Raw genomic sequence first — 22,726 nt, 5'->3', positions numbered from 1 at the left:
TGCTGCATGAAAGGCAGCTGGGTGCAGCTGGTGGCAGCTTGTTCGTCTTGCCTGAGGAGTTTAAGAGCGCTCGGGCGCTGAAACGATTTCATGCTTGGATAGATGAAGAGTTACGGTGCATAAGCACTGAAGGGGCTGTGCTGGTTGTCACACGCTGTGTTTGTGTCCACGGGTGCTGTGTGTAGTAATTGCCTGGTGAGGAATAAGGCTTCTCTTGATTTCCCTCTCTTTCTGGTACTTTGGGTTGGATTCAGCCGGTTGCATGATGCGAAATTTTGCATCTAACCTTGCGGTAAGCTATACCCTTGAGGAGGTATCTTGATAGGATCTGTCTGACTAGAAGGAAAACCTCCCAGTGTGGAGTCTTGAGGATGCTGTTGAATGAGGAGGAAATAAAAATGTCATATGTGCTTAGAGTAAACCTCCCAGTTTACCTGAAAAGGTGGACGCTCTTAGAGGAGAGATACTCCAGGGTTACAGAGAGAAGGTACCAAAAGGATTGCCCACCGTTCAGTTTCACACTTTTTTGTGTGTGTGTGTGCTGAATTCAGTAAGAGGAGTTGCAGAGGCGCTTGAGTGCTGAAGTGTTCACCTGCTTCGGATAGGTAAAGACTCGATGCTCAAGGTTTTAGTAAATGAAAGAAGTCATTGGTTACAACAAGCAGATAAACGTTAAGTGTAGCTGCTTACGATGCCAAAGACTATTCAGACAGTGCTCTGGCAGGGGTGGAAAGTAAAGGTAATGAGTTCCCAGTTTGTCTGGGAAGCGGAGGCCTGCGTTTGGGGTAAGAGAGGTTCTCTGTCTTGCTGTTCTGCACCCATGGCTGCTTTTGGATCGTTGCTGGATACATTTGAATGTCTTTAACCATACTGCAGAGTGTTTGATTTGACCTGGAGTACTCTGCACTGCTTCTTAGTTATGTGCTGACGGAGCCAGTACTGATTTTCTTTTTTTCCTCTTTTTTTCTTCTCCCCCGCCCCTTCCTGGGACTCAAAAGTAACAGGAAGGTGTCTAAATCTGGCTATGCCAGGGGTGTTAACTTTGCCCTTTAAGCAGCAGTTGGGGCATGGGTGGCACATCTCTTCTCAATGTTAGTTCATTTGGAAGCTTGAAGAAGCAGCACCAGTTCATGAACTGCTGTCCAGTGACACAGTGCTCTTCTCAGCGGTTCCTGATCTGTGCTCTTCACAAGGGGTGATAGATCTGATAAACCAAATCAGAAATGAGCGTGGCGGGGGGGGATCATTACGTCACCTCTCAGCAAAAAAATAGCTGATGTGGGTTTTAGTTCCCTTTGCTAATTCGCTGTGTAGCCCTACACAACGCGTCGTCTGCTGGCATGGCTGAGGTGGTGGTGTGGAGGCAGGAGCTGCTGCAGAAGCTTTGGTTGAACAGCAACAGGGTTAATGTACGCATTAAGAGCTGTGCCTCCAGCCAGAAGAGAGCGCAGCTCTCTGACCTGGAGAGGTTTAAACGTGGTTGCATGGTGAATAACTGTAAAATCTAGCACTTGAATCTGTGATTTTTGAGGCGTGCACATAGATTGGGAAATACCCGGTGCAGTTTGAAAAAAAGGTAGATGACAGCTAATGAGTAACACTGTGAAAGGAGTGAGGATAGATAGAGGTTTATGGGAGGAAAACTCTGCCTCCATGTTGAGGTTGCTATAGATAAGGAAACTTTTCCTTTTTTAAAGAAAGTGGTGTAAAACAATGGACTTGCTGAAAAAACCTGACTCGATAAATTGTGTGTGTTTAACTGAGGAAGGACTGTAAATAAAGCCTGTGCTGAAACAGCATCTTTGCTGTCACTTGTGCTGTGTGTTTCTAGGCAGCGTTCTTGCAGCAACTTCAGAATGACTTGGTGTTCCCCTCGAGGAGCAGGCTTTCTGCTACTGCAGAACCACCTGTGCAGCTACAACTTCAGCAAAAAGAGCTCTTAATCTGTTACTGGTTTTCAGCTGTTGATCATTGGGATTGTCCTGCTGCTTTTTTTTTTTATAATCACTCTTAATATCTGAAAATATTCTGGGTATCTCTATAGATATTCTGCTAATCCTTGAGCAGAAGGATAAATAGAAGGATAACCTCCTGCTTGTTGTATGTAATAAGATGAGTGCTCTGCTCCATTGCCAGTGTTGTCTTGGCTTAGAAAATTAAAACGAGGGGGCTCTGAGAGGGCTGTGTCCATTCAGTCTTAGTCTGGAAGAAACCAAGGAAAAACTTGGTTCGGTTCTTTGGGTACAAATCTGCATATGAACACGCCTGCTTTACTGTCAGACTTGTGAATGTGGTCTTCAAGTTGGCAATAAATGATACTTAAAACATGTCACCTATTTGACTCTAAAATTGATTATCTTATTAATTATTGTATTATATATATGTAAAAGATTACTTACATTACAACTTTGTCATTAAAAAGAAGACTAAAACATGCCACATTCTTTTGTTCACAGCAATTCTAGAAAATCTTTCTTCTGTTACTGCTTGGATCTTGATTTTAAAACAGCACTTAAATATCATTTACTAGAAAAATTAGGGAACTGGATTCTAACGTTTCTGTCCTGTGAGACTGTTAAGCGGTGATGACAGCTAAATGTTCTTGGTACTTAATACTTACTCTGGGAAAGTTCTTTCCTTTTGAGTTGTATTTCCAGTTGCATTGTGTCATGAGACTACAACTTGAGTTGCCCTTGAGACCAGAGAGGTTTAGTGCAGTGAGCAGCTATCACTTCTGGTGCTATCCTCTTCCCCCCACCTAAATTCAGCTCAGTTTAACTCATTGTTTGGTTTTTTAATTTTAATTTACATACAGTGGGATATGGTAAGGATTATGAGAGTGGACTAGTATTTTAAATCAAAAGTTGAGGTTCTTGGTGATACAGTTTTGACTCCTGGCCTTGCAGCAGACTTAATTTTGAGTAGGTTGCTTATTTTTTACCTAAATAAAGAAGCTGTTTTGGAGTTAAGTTAGAGCTATTCCAGAATAATTCCATGTTGAAGTACACTCTTAGTTTCCATTTTCTGTCTTGTTTTCTGGATCCTGGTAAGCACTTGGGAGCTTGGAATTGGCAGTGAGAAGACTTGTGTGAGAAGCATCTTCAGTTTAAATGCTTCAGTCTTTGGTCACCGGCCAGCGTGACCTTGATTGTTGCGAGGTTATACCACTCTCTGTAGTTTGTCTTAACTTTGCTTTTCCTTCTGCTTGCATGGATGCTGCATGCACATCTGCTCTCCTGTGATTCTTGCAGGTTGTTTCTACTTGTAGAGCAGAGCTGAACTCTTCAAAAGTCCTGAAAAAATCTGCCTCTGAGTTTCATCATGTGAAATGGCATTTGTTGTGCGTCCCTGCTGTTTGGGGAATCCTGTGCTGTGCTTGGCAGTATCATTTGTCTAATTACTGCTTTATTTTACTTCTGTCTACGTGTGTTTTTGTTCTTTGCTGGTTTTTCCCACTTGTGTTGTTTTTTTCCGGCTCTGCCACATTTTACTGTTTCAAAGCTTAGCAAATGTAGTTCTTAGAGGAAGCTCCTGTGTTAAAGCTGTCAGCTGGACTCCCACTTCTGTATGTGGGTAGTGGATTCCCTCCTTTCCGAGATGCTCAACTGCCATCTTTGTGTATGGCTGAGGAGGAGAGTCAGACTGACAGGAGTAATGTAGAGAGGATTTTTGTCTTGTTTTACTTCGTGTCACAGACAGGAAGAAATTAAGCCTACTTAGTTGGCAGCGTGTGTGTCTTAAGATAGATGCTGGAAATCTCTTAACAGAGCTTTATTTTCTTTGATTTGGGAACCTGTAGCTGATCCTTCTGCAGTAGTTTGGAAAGCTGTGCTGCTTAGCAACTCCTGTTAGGGCAGCGAAAGCTTGGCTGGCCGCTGCCTCGGGCTCTGTTTCCAACTCTCTGAATTCTGTCTGGGAGGGAAGTAATCTTGGGTGGCTGAAAGCTATTACGGGAGTCTTGAGTCCCTGCAAATGACAGAAAATCTGGAGACTGCGAACGGAAACGAAAGTGAAGTTGGAAGTGACCTCTGGACGTCATCTAGCCTAACCTTCTGTTTGAAGCTGGGTGAGCTTGGAGGTTAGGTTAGGCTGCACATGGGCTTGTCCCGTTTAGTTTTGAAATTCTTCCAAGAATGGGAAATCTTGTTTCTCTGGGCAACCTCTTCTAGTGCCAAACTGCTCTGACTGTGAGAAACTTTTTCTTTCTACCTCCTTAGAATTTCCCTTGTTGCAATTTGTGACCGTTGCCGCTCACTTGTTCTGCTGTGTGCCTATGATGGTATGAGGAGGGCAGGGGGTTGCAGCTGCGTTCAGAGTCAGCCCAGTGCTGGAGCAGGCTGTAAAGGCAGGCAGAGAAGAGGAAAAACTGTTCTCAAAGCATGCTGCTCCAACAGGCTTTGAGGCATCGTTCTATCCTGCGAGGTGGAAGACTGTCACCAAGAGCTGTAGGTGGAGAGGAGACATTGTTTTCATCACCTTCTTGGTTTTTTTTTTTTTGTTCTGTTTGTGTTTTGGAAAAGTTTCATATTGATTTAATAGTAAAAAAAGTAAACTTTCTGAAGCTTTCCTTGTATTTCCCTGAGTGCAGTAAACGAATAGCTCAATCAATTCTGAGTACTGATAATGTTGGCAAATATTTATCGTGTAGTAGAACTGTTTGTGCTTTGTAGTTGATTCACCAATGTATTAGCTTGAGTGCTGAATGAGCAGGGGGCACTTGGCTTTCTGCAGAGCAAAATATGAATTGAGCGGTGTTTTTAATAAGAGTGCAGGTACACATCAGTGCCCTTGCGCGTGTGGATACAGCTTCTTTGAAGTACAGAGTGAAAGGAAACTTGCCAGCCAGAAAACTTCCTTCCGGGTGTGACCCATTAATTTACAGTAATTACTCAGTTGGAGCTCTTGGTTGATGAGACTGACATGAGTCACAGAAGAGGTAGGTACTGTTATATAGACCTTACCAGGATCCCTGGTTTATGCTGAAAACTAGGTGAGCGTGACAGGCTGGCTGGAGGGTTGTATATTTGTTCAGTGTGTTTAGGACTGGAGTTTCACAGATGGATTAAAGCTGTGCTGCTACCAAAACCAACATTTTTGCCTTCCTTTGCTGTCTTTGGCTGCCAGTTTCTGCTCTCCTGTACTGGCATGGATGTTACATGCCTATATAGTGAACTGTATCAGAATTGAACTTGGGGTGAAATAAGCTTTTGAGGGGCAATTTTTTTTTTGTTAGTTATGTTTGAAATAGTCTGATTTAGCTTGCTGCCTGGCTGCTTGTGGAGGGGACGAGCAAGCGAGGAGGAGGTGAGGGATGCTGCTGGACTGCTTCAGAGCATTGATGAGGCTGAGGCGCCCAACTTGACTGGGGAAAAAGCAGGACTCCAAGCTTCCCTCTCTAAATTTTTACTTTACAACTTACTTTCTGCCAGTGAATGTGTCAGAATGTTTCAGCCCTTCAGTTGTGGTCATACAGATTTCAGAGTGTGTTGGAGAGTTGGTGATGGTGCTGCTTTTCTAGGCTCGTACGAGTTTCCTGTTGCTCCTGTCAGTGCCAGTGAAACTGTGCTTGTCCTGTCCAAGAGGCAGTCCACAGAGTCGGTAAATCTAAACCCGAGTACCGCTCTTTCTGTAGTGCTAGAGGTGGAAAGGAAAGGAGGGAACTGCTTCCTCACCCTTGAGGTGCAATGTTGAGAAGAGATCCTGGACTCTGGTCTCAAGGGAATGTTTCCTGTTAATACCTCCACTTGTGGGTGGAATGATTTTTCTTTGGCCGTGACTTTTGCACTTTCCTGATTTTGTTTACACCTTTCTTGTGTTGATGGTACACCTGGTTTTATGTTGTTTGCTATCAGCACTGTCAACTTGATCAAAAGCGTATTGCTTTCTTCCTTAAACAGGCCAAACCACTTTGTAGCTGGACTTGCTTTGTGATGTTGCTTTTTTTTTTTTTCCTTTTTTCTTCTTTAGTTGTGTTGCTGTTGGAAGAGTTGTGAAACAGTTTCTGTTAGTACATGCGGTTGTTTCATTTTTCTGAGCAGGTACAATACATGAGAGTTTAAGCTTTTATGTTTGGAAAAAAGTAAATCTTGTGAATTCCGAGACAGCATAATTACTTTCAAAGTATGCAGTAGCAAGGAAATCCTAGGCTGTTAAGAGGATTCAGGGTCTTGAAAGGGTGAGAGCTTGGCAGCTCTTTGTGGGAGAAAGCACTGCCTGTGAGCCTGCTGTGGGCTCACCCAGGGACTAACTGTGAGCCAGCTGACAGAGAAGCCTTTTGTATGGGGTGCGGAGGCTGGCTTCGTGATGGTGGCAGTGGAAGAGCAGGAGCATGCAAGTAACTTACTCTGTGGGCTGGTTGCGTGGAGTTTTCATGTCAACCTGTTCCACTACCATCTTTCTGACTATCAGAGGAAATGTGGTTGTTTGTTTTTTTTATTGGGTGGATGACCTTGATAATATGCATTTTAACTTGGTATTACAGGGTTTTTTTCAGTGGGTTTTTTGGTGCTTTTATGAAGCAGCTTTATCTTTAGTGTGTCTTAGATGTCAGACATGAAGGATGCTTGTGAAGACCCTGTCTCCAAGCTATTCTTTCTTCTCTTACCACACAAGACAAAAGTATAAGAAAGTCTGCAGAAGGGCATCAGTCCTCTGCGAGAGCTGCTCAACCTTATCAAGATTCGGCTGCCTCAAGAACAAGTGGCAGCCCCAAGAGAATAAGCTGTCTCTTTTGAAGGTAGATTCAAAACTCTGGTGAATAGGGATTTTATTTTTTTTTAACCTACTTTTGTTTCTTTCACAGGTACGTGGTGAGGTGACAGCTGTTGAACCATGGCATTCAACAAGATTTGGTATACCATAGCCCTTGGACTTCTGCTGCCTTTTTCTTACGCCCATACAGACTTCTTCACTTCCATTGGTGAGACATGCTTTGGTGTATATGCTGCGTAGCCGAAAGAATTTCTTGGCAGCTCTCCAAACTGATACTGCAATGATGTGTTAATGGCATCCCAGGCTTTAATTGGTACAGAACTAAATCCGCTTACTAGTTCTTACAACCTTATTGACTTCTTTCTTTTGGGAGAAACATGCTTTGAGTTAAGTCAGTCCAGTTAGTCTAATGACCCAGGCTAGGCTTTGTATTCATTATGTGTTCTCAAAGGTGTTGGATTTTAAGGAAAGTTTTGCTGTGGACATATGTAGAAGCAAGTGAAACAGCTGTTAAGGGTACCTAATGATACCAATATGTTGGCATACTCTCTCTTGGGCTCCGATGGCCTGTGACACAGCTGAAGATGTGAACTGCATAATTTCATGATGAACCAGTTCAGCTGCCTGCTTGCAGGAAGTGAAGCCATTATTAATTAATAACAGAGTCCGTTAGGAGACCTGTTGAAGTCATGTGGGTAATCTTAACAATAAAATGCTGGAGTAGTATTGTATATCAAACGTGAAGGCTGTGTATATTTCTGTAGCTTTGTCTTTATTTGCTCTACATTATGTATGCTTGGATGAAAGATTACTCTGTTGCAGCCTACTTCCTTTTCCAAATGAATCCTAAATTAGTTCTAATAATAAATATGTGCTATTACGTTAATTCCCATGGCAACAAGCTTGGTCTAACATGAGATTTTCTCCTTCAAAAAAAATTAAAGGCAAGAAGCCTCACTCAAATACTCCTTTTTTTGAGCAATGATTTGAGCAAATGCAGAAGGACTTTGAGGAAGAAAGAGTTGAAGAGAGGAAGAACGCCTCTGATTCTCTTTTTTTTTTTTTTTTTTTTTGTTCCTCCTCCTCTAACCAAACTCACTTGTTTTCTAGGTCATATGACAGACTTAATTAATACAGAAAAAGATCTGGTAGTGTCACTGAAAGATTACATCAAGGCAGAAGAAAGCAAGCTGGAACAGATCAAAAAGTAAGCATCTTGTTTCGTAATGCTAATAGTTAATAATTTGGGTCCACCCTTATGTAAAAAGTGCCTCCCAAGGCTGATTAAATTTGTGGAATTTTTCCTCTGAGGCAAAGCTTAAACTAGCAGTTTTTGCTGGGTTTTTGTCCTAAGTTGTTATCTCCGAGCCGTTAGTTTGTTTTATGCAACTTTTTAATGATGAAATCTAATCTACCCACTTTCCGTACGATACCTTCGCTTCAGGACTCCTGCTTGCACGTAATTCCCAAGGGGATGCAGTTCTTTGAATGACAGTTTGCTCAGTGGAAACTAAAACCCAAGGAGTCTCCAAGTGAGCGTTACAAGGACTGCAATGATACACTCGATGTAAAAGTGCTGATGAAAAGCGTTGGTGTGACCATATCGCTCATGAAAGGCTAATCAATGAATAGTAATAACCCAGTCCAAGAGCAGAGTCTCTTTCTACATGCTATATTTAGATTTAAAAGTAAAATAAAACTTCTTTATTGCTTTTAAAAATAACAAAAGACCTGACCATTGCCATTACTATGTTGCTCGGCTCTATAGATGTGAGGACCAGAGCGCATTATGTCGGATCTTATCACAGCTAGAAATAAAAATTTTGTGTCGTGGAACGGGATGGTTTTGTGGCTTTCAAAAATGTGTATCAATCTGTCATGAGGATGTTAAGACGGTTTTAGATAGATGGCATGAATTTTATTTTAGCCTTTGTGTATTACATTCTGCCATCCAGGAAGAAAGATAGTTCTGTCAGACTGTATTTATTTTTATCACTTCAGATACAGAGTTGGAATTTCTCACAGGTTTGGAATGTTATAAGCATATTCTTTATAGCTACAAATTAAGATGGGAGCATGCCGATGGGACGTCCAAAAGTGTGTAAATACAGCTTATCATATAAGCATTGCAGCTCTGTTTTTATTATATTAGAGGTGCTTGCTGTCAGATCAGAGAAGTTAAGATAACTGTCAGAGAAAGAGAAGAACTTGGAAAGAACGCCAGCATCGTCGTGAGTTTGGGCTCTGTACTTTGGCTGATGGATATTGGTAGTTTGTGTTGACTTAAACTGAATGAAAGCTGATAATTCACAGATATGCGAGGGATGGCTCACGCCTTCTCGGTGGCTTGTGGCAGGGCCTTTTATGAAACAGAAACTACTTGAAAGAAATCCTGGTCTTGTGGTTGTGGCTCACAGTTGCAGTGACTTTCAGCTCCTCGTTAGGTTTGATAGTCATGCAGTGGGAAATGTATGATGGATTTGACCGGGTGCAATGGGAATGCACAATTTGTTGAAATTGGTTTCTTCAGTCTTCGGCTTGCTAGAAGCTGGAGTTGGCCCACGGGAGCACTTTGAGCACTCCGTTTTGGAGGGAACCCCTTCCCTCACGTTGCTGCTGGCAAAAACCCAGACAGGGGCTCTCAGAGCGCAGGAAAATGACGAAAGACAGCATGGGAAGAGTGAATGCAAACAGTGGCTCCTGTAACAGTTGTAAACCTCTACCTGTCTCAGGTAAAGCAGGCAAACTTAATGCAGGCATACCAAATTCTGGAACAAGCTGAATGCCGGCTCGTGTACAGGGTTCCCTCCAGGCTACAGATTTTGTGTTTGCTTTATACTGGTGTTGGAGTTTGGTGTTCTCTGTGGGGTGTGGCTTTTTAAAATTTAATTTTTCCTGTTTTCAAGGTGTTGTTACATGTCTTCGTGTTCTAGATCTGTGTTGTTTTGGGGGGAAGTTTGGTTGTTTTGCAGACAGGTAGTAGCCTAGTGCCGGTGCTTATAGCATGACTGATGTGCTTCCTGACTTGGGGCTGGAGCGGGCTCCCTGAATGTTTCCGTACAAGCAACAGATGAACAACAGGAGTTGTTGAAAGTGTGCTTTTTTCAGAGCGAGTTGGAGTTGTGAACGGTTTATGTCGTTAGAGAGGTTTGTGGAGTCAGAACTGTAGAAACTTGTTTGGGAGCGTGAGAACTGCGTGTTTCTTAATACAGGCTTATGGTGTGGAAGGCAGTTTTGTGGTGGGAGGCAAGGGCCTTGTCATAGGTTTAAGAGTGTGTTTAAACGTAAAATAATTTGAGACAAGCATTGAACTGCCTTTTTGTAAACTTTAGAAAAAAGAGCATTTAAAAATAAAAGATCAAAAATGTGGGTAAGTCTTTGTTTTTGATTAGTCCTGCATGAAAACTCATAATGGAACTGCTGGCGTGCTGCATTTGGTATTTGTAGGAAGGAGTTCGTTCAGCAGTGTTCCAACAAAGACCATAAGAGCAACACAAGATTTAGGCCTGCAGCTGAGGAAGATTTAAAAGAAAAAGAGAAAAAGAAAAAAAAGGCAAAAAAAAAAAAGCCCCTTTTGTTCCTTCTAGGAGAGCTTTATATATAAATAATATAAAAGCTTGCAATTTGTGTTGGTTTTTTTATTAGCAAAGACTGTTGAGTGGCTTGAAATTGGTTTTATAGCGCATTGGCAGACTTTTACAAGAGACTTTAATGAATATATGCTTTCACTATAGATGGGCAGAGAAATTGGATCAGCTGACAGACACGGCTACGAAAGACCCAGAGGGGTTTTTGGGACATCCTGTAAATGCATTCAAGTTGATGAAACGGCTTAACACAGAGTGGGGTGAGCTGGAGAGCCTGGTTCTGAAGGACATGTCAGATGGTAAGTCTGCCTGTAGTAAGAACAAGGATCACATTATAATTGCATTTAGTTGACTACATCTTTCACGTATCGTGGTTTGAATTGGATTTCTAAGTCTGCTTTTGAGGTGCCTTCATAACAAATAATCCTAGAAGACCTGCCATTTCACTGTCAGTGTGCTATAATTTGAGCTTTACAAAAATTCAGGAAAACTGCGGTGTTTAAACTGAAGAACCTCCTTGGATGCTTTAAATTTTGCAAGGGACCAGGGCTTGCTTCATGTACTCTCCCACTTCTTGTAAGCTAGTATTTTAGGAAATTTCATCTCTTAAGTGTGATGACTGTGTTGAGCAGGAAAAAGGGGACAAAACTCTTCTGAGCGCAAGACCTGTGGGGCTGTCTTTGAGTATGGTTGCTGTTGATATGCCCAGAGTTGTTAAGCTGTGATGGTTTGAAACCTGAGAGTTGGCAGAGGCTAGGTATTTGTGGAACTGATCTGAATTAATGTAGTAAACGCTTTGTTGCCTCTTTTCTTCAGCAAGAGTAGAAGTTCTGCAGTAGGGAACAGGACATAAAATAGTTGACTGTGAAAGATGCTTAGCAGTAAGGAAGCTGGGATGATTATATTTGACCTGTGAGAATCTTTCTCAACAGCTGACTAATACAAGGTGTAGGTTTGTAGTAAGAAATGATGAAAAAGTGGAGCTTTCAGAAGAGACCCGGTGTTAGTCTCTGATAAGGATTTAGCACATTCAGCTTCCCTGTTGCTGCTGTGAGGGACTGAACAGGTGGTGTGGTTTAACCCCAGCCATCAACTAAGCCCCACCCGGCTGCTTGCTGAGTCCTCCCCGGTGGGATGGGGAGAGAATTGGAAGGGTAAAGAGAGAAAATTCCTGGGCTGAGATGAAGACAGTTCAATAGGGAAAGCAAAAGCCTTGCGCGCAAGCAAAGCAAACCAAGGAATTCATTCTCCACTTCCCATGGGCAGGCAGGGGCTCAGCCATCTCCAGGAGAGCAGGGCTCCATCAGGCCTAACGGTGACTTGGGAAGACAAACACCATCACTCCCAACATCCCCTCCTTCCTTCTTCTTCCCCCAGCTTTATGTGCTGAGCATGATGTCATACGGTATGGGATATCCCTGGGGTCACTGGGGTCAGCTGTCCCGGCTGTGCCCCCCCAGCCTCCTCGCTGCTGGGGTGGGCTGAGAGGCAGAGAAGGCCTTGGCTCTGGGTAAGCCCTGCTCAGCAATAACTAAATCATCCCTGGGTTATCAACGCTGTTTCCAGCACAGATCCCAAACACAGCCCCATACCAGCCACTAGGAAGGAAATGAACTCTACCCCAGCCAAAACCAGCTCAATGTGCAACTGGGAAAGCTCTGTACCTGCCAGCCAGAAATCTGGACTAGTGCATCTTTAGTCCTTCTTCTGAGTCGGGGGGGGAGAGGTGTGTGGGAGTGTGTGCGCAAAGTGAGCTGTTTTGTTTTAAGAAAATTGTCAGGAAAAAGGAAAATTTTGGGGAAGCATAGCGTAGTAAAAGAAAGAATGCATGGAGTGAAAGGATATGGTATTTTTTTTAAAGCAGGAACACCTTTCTATAAATGAGTAGTGTTAGTAGGTCTGAACAGTTAAAAAGGACTACTAGAGTGTGGCACAAATCACAGATTTGGCCAGTTTGTTCTTTTTTGGATGGTTTTGCAGCTGACTGTTGCATACTACGCTTTGTCTGGTTTTGGTTGTGCTGCTTACTTTTCTGCTGGCGGCTATTAGATGAACTTAACGAACATCACGTTGACACTGTAAAGCTTGTTGTGCTGCTGGATGTCAGGACAAAAGAGTTTGTCGAATAGAAAAAGTTACTGTTCTGAAAATGCCCGAGCGGCCGTCAGTTTGTTCAAACTGAGGTCCTCATGGCGGACTTTGCTCTTTCTTTTGGTGGCTGCATGTAGCAGGATGGGGTTCTGCCCTCCTGGCTTTCTGGCGTTCTGTCTCCCTCATCAGTGCAAACAGCCCACCAGGCTCTTGACTCTGCAGAAGGGGAAAAACCAGGGTCAGTTCTCCCACTGTGTGTGTTCACCAGGGGGGAGTAGGAGCCTTTCGTGAGAGAGGAGATGATTACATGTGACTGTAATGACCGGGGAGCAGTTCCTAAAGAGAATATTTTTTTACTTTATAGAACCTGCTTGTCTTCTGTTCCATAAACAGTGCACCCTGGTGCTTCTTTAAAAAGCCCCCACATTTTTCGTTTTGATTGTTCCTTTGCTTTCTTTTCGCACAAATAAATGGAAATGCTAACTTTTCAATGTGCACCTTGAGTTCAATTCAGAGTTGTGTGAAGATGGATCTTGAGAAACCTTTTTAACTTTGTGTGTTCCTCAAGTTTCTATGTAAATACGTTAATGCCCAAGGCCGCAGAAAGCAGTTAGGTTCATAGTGGCTGCTTAGTTGCCTAAAGTCTTGTTAAAAGCTGCTTGCAGTTAGACATCAGCATTTTTGGTTTTCATCTTTTTATTGACCAGCCTTAGTCTTTACACTGCTATCCTTAGCACTGTTTGGTTTCCTCCTCTTCTAATTTCTAAATTCCCTGTTATGAAATGAAAAGCCTTTTGGAAAGCAGATTGAGTGGAATGGTTGCAAAAACTACCAATATGTTATCTGTAACATTCTCCATGTGGAGGTGGTCTTTTTGTTTTATGTAACTTTTTTTTTTTTAAAACCTGTTAAGACAAAAATAGATTCTGCGTGGAACTGAAGGGGTATTCCTGTCCTTTAGAACCAAACTCAGGGCATCTGCTGGTGCTCTGCAGGGCTGATAGCACTTCCTGACATATTAATGGCCTTTCCTGAAATGTTAGCTTTCTCTGGAGTAGGGAGTCATTTCATTTCATGCTTAGAGCTTATAGCGTTCTTGGGACGAAGAAGGCCAAGTGTTTCACTGTCTTTCCCAGGCTTTATCTCCAACATGACTATCCAACGGCAGTTTTTCCCAAACGATGAAGATCAGACTGGTGCAGCAAAAGCACTTTTACGACTTCAAGACACGTATAATTTGGACACAGACACCCTCTCTCGAGGGAATCTTCCAGGTAAGAGTCATCGATGTTATTTTCAGAAGACACTGTCACCTTTTACTAAATGTCCTGATGACAGACCATTTGACTTTGTTCTATCTTGTTTTAACCGTGTAGTGTGAAGGTAACAATAGGAAAACATTGGAGCTAGGTAATACTTTAAGAAAAGCGGCGTGATGTGGGTTGTTGAAGGTTGACATGGATGTCAGTTCTAATTCTGCCACATCTTCAGAGAAAGGAACCTGTTGCATCAAGCTGTGGTGGTGAAGAGGAACCCAGGAAGAACTGACCCGCTCTGGCGTACTGTTGGGTCTGTTGCGGTGGTGGTTCTGTTGGAACTACATCTGCTTGGCTTCCCTGCCTGGTGGGCTGGCTTCTGCCAGCACGCTGCCCAAGTGCACATGGATAAAAGACACTTCTCAGAACTCAAGTTTCTTTCTGAATTGAGATCCTTCTTTGTCCCATTAATTCTTCTCATTTTCTGCTTGTGCTAGAACTTGAAAATTTCTTTTTAGTTGAAGCCTGCATCTTTCTTCTAGTTATGGTAAGATAATTCAGTGTTAATAGTTTTTAGTAAAAAATCAACAGCAATAAAATCTTGCCTGGATGAGAATTTTCCTCGTGTTGAAGTAGTTGTGCACTGGTGGATACCTAGTTTCATTGCACAATGTAATGCATTTTAACAAAACAGTTGTAGCACTTACTACCCCTTTCCCTCTCACGGATAAGATGGACCTTTCACATTGGGAGTGACTGAAGTTTCTTTGAGCTTAAACTTCACGGAGCATATAAACTGAAAAACAGAAGACAGAGCGCATACACAGACTTGAGCTTACGTGGCGTTACCTGAGGCAATCTGTAATAGGTCTATATGCAGGAGAAGACACGCTTCTTTCTTGTTAGAAGATTTTTTTTTTCTCTGCTGAATTTTCCTTGTTTCCTCTGAAAACAGTACTGTGCCAACTGGCAAAAAACCCAGTCAACTCTGTACAATCCATCTGTGTTTTTGCAAGCATTCGTTGTGGGCAGATGCCTAATAAAATTAAGGGTAATTGGCTTTATATGTTATGATGTATAACCTTGCTTTTGGGTTTAGTTCAAGACTGTCTCGGACCTACAGATTTGTTCTAATACAATAAGCAGTTCGTTACTGTTTTCTTAAAACAGCACAAAAATGCAAGATGAAGTGCTTCGGGCGGAGTGTAGTTTACTGCTTCTTTTGAAGCAGTAAGCTGTCCAGACTGTGTGTAATAAAGTGTAATTGCAGAATCGTGAAGTTGTAGGGTAGAAAAGAGACTAGATTGGTCTCTTCAGAGCTCCAGAGAGGAACATCCCATGTGGTCCCTTGTTTGTGCTCCTTGTCTTCCTTCCCAGGGAATTTCTGTTTGGCCAGGTTGCCCAGTTTTCATCAGAATCTCAACTACTGTCGTATTGCTTATTAATTCTCTTTCCTACATTACAGACCGTGCTGTTTCCTTCTGTTAACTACCAACCCTATTTGATGATTGCTGTCTTAAGCACCCTTTTAAGAGTTGCCTTTTCACGTGTGGATGTTATGTTGCTTCTAAATGTACCAGGCTATGATCCTGCAACCTGTTACTCGTTCCAGAGGATCGCTCGCTCTGAGCGCACTCCGCTGCCACCGCGCCCGATTCCCTAATCTGTGTTATTTTAGAGTTTGCGGCTTCAGGCTCAGAAAATGACATCCCTGGCCATCACAGGAGGGACCACAAGGTGTTTAATTCGTGAGCAGAAACAAAGTTGTTCTGTGGGATACCGCGTTTCATCGACTGTCTCTTCAACTATTTAATCTCTTAAGGCATGTCTTTAACAGAGGAATTCACCTATTTGAATGCAGCTGTAGGAGCTGCTATTAGAAAGTCAGGATGTATTAAGATGTAATCAGGAATGTAATTTTAGCTGTAAAACTGGCAGGTCCTGTTTCCTTTTTACAAGATGAAATTTGGTTTTTCACTGGGCCTTAATTTACAGCGGCAAAAACAGGAATCTGTAATTTGCTTACTAGTGCTTTAATCTTTCAGAGGTCTCTTCAAATGTTTCTAAAAATGACTGACTTCAAAAATTCTTGAGCAGCTGGGAATTTAATGACTGACATTTTCTTTTTCCTCCCCCACTAAGTTGTCGCTAGCAAGATGTGCTTCAGTAACGTTTTGAAAGTGATAATGCAATCTCTTTGAAAACAGATTTCTGAAACTTTGTATTTGACTTACTGTTGCTCTTGCTCAAAGTGTTTGGGGTTTTGAAGAAGGAAGGTTTATTATTTTTTTTTAATTATTTTCCACTACTGGTAAAGACATTTAGCTAGTTGCTGGTGTTCTGGCAATGGAAAACTGCATCTAACCGCTTATGTGTTCTGCCAAGGATTTACAGGCTTTTGGTACTTAGCTGAGTCTTCAACGAATAGCCACCACGGAAGGGAGATGTTGAAGAACAGAAAGACACTGTGCTGTGAAGAATAAGAAATAACTGAATGCTACTCTGAAGACCGCTCTGGAATTCTGTGTAAAGTCTGTTTGGTTTGGTTTGTTTTAAATACAGGTGTGAAGCACAAATCCTTTTTAACCGCTGAAGATTGCTTTGAGCTGGGAAAGATTGCCTACACTGAAGCTGACTACTACCACACCGAGCTCTGGATGGAACAAGCTCTGAAACAGCTGGATGAGGGAGAAGTGTCTTCTGCAGATAAAGTCTACATTCTGGACTACCTGAGTTACGCCGTGTATCAGCAGGGAGATCTGGGCAAAGCCATGACGCTCACCAAACGCCTTCTGGAACTGGGTATGTGAAAGAGAGATCTGCGACTCGCCACGGTCTAGCTCTGTGTTGGAGCAGGTGCTAGCTGTGGATTTGTACTGAGGAGTGCGCTCTTGCCTCTCTTCTGACTTGTGTATGGGTTTTTAGAATGGATTAGTACTGCCGTTAGCGTTAACATTAACAGCTTGATGTGTAGCTGTCAGGAAAATAAGACTTGTGTTCCCAAAGATCGTATCTTGCTACCATATTCTTAGATGGACAATTACAGTCTCAACTACCATGTCAGAAAGTGTCATGGTTGAGGATTGCCCCTTTCTATGGAAGTATTTTCTGCCTCCCCTCACTGTCGGCTTCGAACCACTTACCCGGCCTAGTCATCGCTGCCTGAAATTTGGTTCTCTTACTGTATCTTACTTTCCTGCATTGAGATTACTTCCCCTTAGGTACTGGCAAGAACCAAATTAATTAAATTGAAACTAAATTGGTGATACCAAAATCTCTGCAGATTATTTAAATGCAAATTAAGCATACTTGAGCTGAAAAACTTGGAAAAATAAGAAATACAGAATGTAATACAGCTAGCTAAGATTCTGTCTGTTGTACGAAATATGAAAAGTATTTACGCTTCTGTAAATATTCCACTGATTGACTGCGTAAAGGATGATGTGGGAAATTCAGAACTAAACCTAATACAGCAAAGGCTTGCGATGAACCTTTAGTAATGAACCGAAGCTCATTCTGTAAGTGTAGTGATTGTCAAAAGCTTTGTCACCAGAAATCTTAATTCCCGTCAGAGAAGTGTGTAGGTTTAAAGCCAATCATACTGTTCCAGCTCTCTGCCTGTCCCGGTTCCTTGTCTCTCCCTTTCTGGTGAGGTTGGTGGGAACGGCCAAACCCTTTTCCTTAGCGCTCGGACCCCTGTGCGTGCTGAGGATCCAGGCCTCGCAGGAAGCAGGTTCTTAACTGTGAATGAGTTGAGCTTAGCTCTGAAAGCTCGTTGTGTGTTTTCCTGCAGGCGAGTAAGGATATGTGCGTGCTGCAGGCTAGCATCGCTTCCAGCTCAGCCCGGCGTTTTAGCTATCCTGTGAATGCTCTCAAACCAGAGTAGATGCTTCTCATTTCTATTTGAGAAGCAGCAGTGTGCATCTGTTTTCTTTTTGTAAATAGCCTCTTTGGATACTTCTTCACAAGTTGGAAACGTGCCAGTGATACTTGTCTGTTTCTTTGTCAATAGATCCTGAACATCAAAGAGCAAATGGGAACATGAAATATTTTGAATATATCATGGCTAAAGAAAAAGAAGCAAATAAATCCAGTACAGATTCAGAAGACCAGATGGAGAAGGAAACTGAGGTTAAGAAAAAGGATTACCTGCCTGAGAGAAGGAAGTACGAAATGCTGTGCCGTGGGGAGGGTCTCAAAATGGTAAAGTGGAGTAGACTGTTTTCAAATGTACGAAACCAACCGTAACAAAACAATGTCAAGAATTTGTACCTGGCATGAAAGCAAGGAAGTTGTTACAGCAGTTGGCGAAGTGTGTGGAACTTGAGGATTAGTGTGTGTTGGATTTCTTCCTTGTTTCATTCTGTCCAGTAGACAAAAAGTAATACTGCCACAGGCATTGCTGACTAATTTGGATGCGCTACATCATTGTAGTTAATTGAATAAGGATGCTGGAAGTCTTAGATTTACATGCGGAATTGAATGAGGGTGTGTTTTTAGTGATAAAATTATTTGTAATAGGACTGTGTCAAGTACTGCTTGTCCCAGTATTGCAGAGTAACATTAATGTGCTTGAAAGTCCTCATTTCTCAAACTTAAAGCATCTTTAACTTGTAAATGATGTGAAGGCAGGGAAGGCAAATTGTTCCTGTCTCTTGTTCTCAGGACATCTTCTGTTTCATATGGAAGTTCTCTGATTATCTGTTGCTCCGCCTTGCTTTCAGACTCCTCGGAGACAAAAAAGACTCTTCTGCCGCTACTACGACGGAAACAGAAATCCTAGATACATTCTGGGCCCCGTCAAACAGGAAGATGAGTGGGACAAACCTCGAATTGTTCGCTTCCTTGACATCATCTCCGATGAAGAGATTGAAACTGTGAAAGAACTAGCAAAGCCGAGGGTAAATGCTTTACACTTCTTTGCCTTTTGCAATCTTAAATTTCACTTGTGGTTTTCTGTGTGAGTGTGTGCAATTCTGTCTCCTCTTGAATGCAGATGTGTGTGCGGTGTGCTCACACGTCACTTTTCTCACCTTGTAGCTCTTGGTGACGCACTCTTTGAAGGAGATGGGGGGGAAGCTGGAAATTCTGTGTAGCTGAGAGAGCCAGGCAACAACAGCACGGGATTGTCAGACTCTCCCGGCAGACACAGTTTCGGTGCATGCTGTTTCAGATGAGGACGAGAATGTTCTAGAACAGAAAAGAAACGTACTGCAGCTAGGTTGCCTTGAAGTATACCTGTCATTTGGTTTTTGTTTGGTATTCTGGTTGGCGTTTTTTCTTTTTTAAGTCTGTAGTTGCCAAAGTTGTGACATGGAGAGGAGTGCCGTCCAGGGAAAGGCAGCCATTCCTCTGGTCCTGTAATGCCACTTACTGGATGGACAAGAATGAATGGTGGTATTCTCCGTTCAGTGTAAAACTGACTTCTGTCTCCCAGGCTTTGAAGTCACCTGCAGATGAAAGAGCTTTGAGAGGGCAGTAGTTAATCAGTGGTACTCAACTGCTTATTCACAATGCTTGCTCATCAAATGCTGTGTCGGAAACTGGATCCTGAGGTTCTTGTTTCTGAATGCAGAATAATCCAGGGCAGTTCAACTGTCAGAGTAACCAGGAGCGTCCAAGACAAACAGCAACCTGAGGGAGTTGCCTTCTGTACCCAGTTGGTGCGACTCTGCGTCTCGAGGTGTGCACTGAAGATGTGGTTAGTTAAATTGATTGATTTTTCCATTGATTACCAGTTACTTCTAAAATAAGATTTAAACTTGTAGAAATACAATTTTTCCCTTTGTTTTTAGCCTAAATGGCTTTTCATCCAGAGCGAGCTGAGCAAATGGAGATTAGAGGGATAAGTGCATTCAGTGTAGGACAAACTGTTAGCTTGATCTGCTGCAAAGTAAACCAGCTGTGGGTTATACGTGGGTGCATGGAGGATGAGGCTGACCTTGGCCACCACACTGAGTAGTAGGTAGCCTGAAGCGATTTTAAAGCTTCCTAAAGGCTGATGCGTTGTATTTCTGAGGTAATGTTCTGAACTGTAAGCAAGAAGTACAAGCAGTTCTCTTCACGTACCCGTAGAACATCTCTGTCTGCTCTCCTGTCAGGCAGGCTGGCTGCAGGTCTAAAAATCAGAGCCTTGGTTGTTCGTCTGTAGGTGATGAAGCCCCTTTGCTGCTTCAAAAGCCCTGGAATGCGACTGAAGCAGTTCTTTATGGAGTAGAAATAAGTCTCAGCACTGAAAACAAAAACCTGCAAACGTGGTGATTTTAACTGCTGAACTTGCTGAGACAATCATTTTCCTATCAAGTGTTTGGCTCGTGGTAAAGACTTGGAGATTGATAGTTCATTAACGTAGAAGCATCTGCGTGCAGTTAGTGTTCCACGTATTTCCTACGGCCGAGACTTTGCAGGGCTCAGTAACGCGTGTAGCAAGAGGACTGTGGGTTTTTTGAAACGGAAAGGTCATCTCCTTCCCGATGCTCAGGATGTTACCTTTGCTGCCTCTCGGAAGACAGCGCTGTCCGATCTGTGCCCGGCCTTCTGCTGTGCTGGCAGCATGAGCTGGTAGGATGAAGCCACCTTATTTGGCTTTGGGAGGCTCGCTGGAATCGTAGTTTGTGCCTTGATTCTTGTATGTGTCTGAATGGGACGAGAGGAGAGGCAGCATATTAAGAGCTCCCAGTATTTTTTCTTGTTCGTAGGCATGGAGAGGCCTTGATTTACTTTAACAACAGAAGAAGACTTCTAAATGTTTGCCACTTGGGTATGCCATTTTGTGCCTCTACCAAAATTTGGGCTCTGCAAGTCGGCCTTTCCAGTTAGGAATGGTGGAGAGTGTCTGATAGCACATGAACATAAGGCTCGGAATCAGGGATTAACGTAGGTGGGGTGGCGTCAAGTGAATGGAGCGCAGCAGAGGGAAGGGAAGGCGTTGAACCAAGAGTTCTCGCTCTGCGTAACTTAGGAATACGACATAAACGTGTCCACGGACTAAGCAACTAGTTTGTGGTAGCAGTCAGTGGTAAAGGTGTCCAGTGCTGCTTTTGGTATAGAAAGAATCAAAAAGGTTGGGTTTTATTCATCTCTATACAAGATCACGGTGTTGCCTGGATTCAATTTAACAGTAAAAATCATCTTAACGTGCACAGGACAGAGTGCTAACAAAGGACCAATTGTACACATGCCGTAACGTTGTACCGCTTCCAGCAGTTGCTGCAGTATGAAGGAAATGAAAGTTTCTAGTTTATTTTATGCAGACGACTGTTCTTCTTGCTACAGAAATGGAAACGTTACTTCCTGGAAAACTTGATCTTCTCTAATGCTCTATTTAAAAAAAAAAAAAAAAGAAAACCAAAAAACGCTAAACCACTCTCTTTTAGTGAAATTGGAGACTTCCCTTCCTTCCTCCATCACTGCTTTATGAATTTCCACCCCCTCCATAAAAGAAAAAACCACCGCAAAAGGTGACGGTGACGGGGTGGCTTGTGTGGCGGCTTGCGTGACATTTCCCCGTAGGCTTCTGAATGGTCGGATTGCTGTGATGCAGTATGTGCTTTGTAATGCAACTATTCTGATGGTTCGCTTCACAGCTGAGGCGAGCCACCATTTCAAACCCCATAACGGGAGCCTTGGAGACGGCACATTACAGAATTAGCAAAAGGTAAGAGAGCTCTATGCCAGATGTTTTGGGCCTGTAATGAGTGCGTAGATTCTGCTCATTATGGGGAAAAAAGAGGTGGTCTTAAAAAGACAACTTTGGCTTTGCAGTCCACCGCTTTATGACGTGCAGATCTGTAACAGGCTGTTACTGCTGAGTTTCTCAGTCTTTTCCTTCAACTGGAAGTTCTGGGCGTGTGTTTTAATTTCCTCTTTCTTTGGTCACCTTCTCTGTGTGTGTTCTCAAATGATGATCTGTACAAGCGGGTCTCTACAATCAGTGTAAACAGTACGTGATACTACCAAACCTTCAGCAGAATCTAGATTTTCTTACTTTTTTTAAAAAAAAATATTCCCTTCCCCTTGTTCTTCTTGTCAACGAAAAATAGCCCTCCCTTTCCTTGTAAAATCTAGCAGGCCACTTGAAGTGCCTTTACATGTGTTAGGAGATGCTTCAAGTCCTTACTGCGCCTGGCAGCCGGAGTGGCATGCAAAACGCGCGTTCGTTAGTCTCGCAGCCTTTTGTCATCTGAGATAATGCCGTACTTCTGTCTGGGCTCTTTCACCTCCTGCCGACACAAATCTGGTGGAACGCAAGCTCGTTTTCACCGGGCTTCTGGTTCTTTCCAGCTGGTCTGTTAAGTACTACAGGTCTGGAATTCAGCCAATGTTTTCCAAAACTGGCTGGCTCTAAAGGAAACCCCCTGCCTGCCCCCCACCCGGTTTTAGTAGTGGCGATTAAAGACTTGGCCGTGCATTCCATCAGCGTTAAGGCAAAATTCTGAAAGGAGGTAAACTTCTGGGTGAAGAGGAATTGTCTGGGAAACTCAGCATCATAAATTATTTGCAGAAAGTCTCTAGTTTACAAAAAAAAAAGAAAAAAAAAAAAGGAAAAAAGTGAAAGGACAATCTAACCAAATTTTTCCAACCAATTTGTTTTGATTTGGACATGGCAGCTACAGCTTCTGTTGCCCTTCTAATATTGCTAATTTAAGAGCATTGCATACCATCCAGACCAATCGGAACCCTTTCAAACACCTGTGGCTTGGCAAAAAAGCAGCCTACGAGGTGGGTAAGCCCTTGTCCTTTCTCTTTTTGTAGCTGAGCCGGGCTACTGTTCATGACCCTGAGACTGGGAAACTGACCACAGCACATTACAGAGTCTCTAAGAGGTAAGGGGAACGTCTTCCAAAGGTATACCCAGTCCGAGGAAGTCTGTTCTGGGGCTGCACTGCTTCGTCTCTAAACACGGGGCAAATAAGGATTTGGCGTAACTTTTCTACTCTTAGTCTCTAGAAGAAAGGGAACGGCCTAAAGCCAACTGAACTGTCCTAGAACAAAGCAAGCGGTCTGCTGAAATAGAAAATAGTTCTCCGCGTTAGCGGTAGGCGAGGTGGAAGTGCCCTCTTTTGCTTAGCATGGCTTGTC

General features: G+C 42.9%; 1 protein-coding gene across 1 annotated transcript in view; it reads left to right on the top strand.

The window, feature by feature from the left end:
- Positions 1–6,814: 6,814 nt before the first annotated feature.
- LOC104164388 (prolyl 4-hydroxylase subunit alpha-1-like) overlaps positions 6,815–22,726 on the top strand; it is a gene marked incomplete at its 3' end in the record, with an annotated part of 17,186 nt that continues 1,274 nt past the window's right edge. Inside the window, exons 1-9 of the mRNA XM_009703694.1 lie at positions 6,815–6,919; positions 7,822–7,918; positions 10,446–10,597; positions 13,526–13,663; positions 16,208–16,447; positions 17,658–17,848; positions 18,370–18,546; positions 21,232–21,302; positions 22,294–22,366. Of these exons, the coding sequence (XP_009701996.1) occupies positions 6,832–6,919; positions 7,822–7,918; positions 10,446–10,597; positions 13,526–13,663; positions 16,208–16,447; positions 17,658–17,848; positions 18,370–18,546; positions 21,232–21,302; positions 22,294–22,366 (1,227 nt within the window). The remainder of the gene's footprint in view (positions 6,920–7,821; positions 7,919–10,445; positions 10,598–13,525; positions 13,664–16,207; positions 16,448–17,657; positions 17,849–18,369; positions 18,547–21,231; positions 21,303–22,293; positions 22,367–22,726) is intronic.

The sequence above is a fragment of the Cariama cristata genome, unplaced genomic scaffold (assembly GCF_000690535.1).
Source record: "Cariama cristata isolate BGI_N322 unplaced genomic scaffold, ASM69053v1 scaffold40717, whole genome shotgun sequence".
Lineage (NCBI taxonomy): Eukaryota > Metazoa > Chordata > Aves > Cariamiformes > Cariamidae > Cariama > Cariama cristata.
Note: the sequence above shows the minus strand (reverse complement) of the source record. Positions and strands in the feature narration are given on the sequence as shown.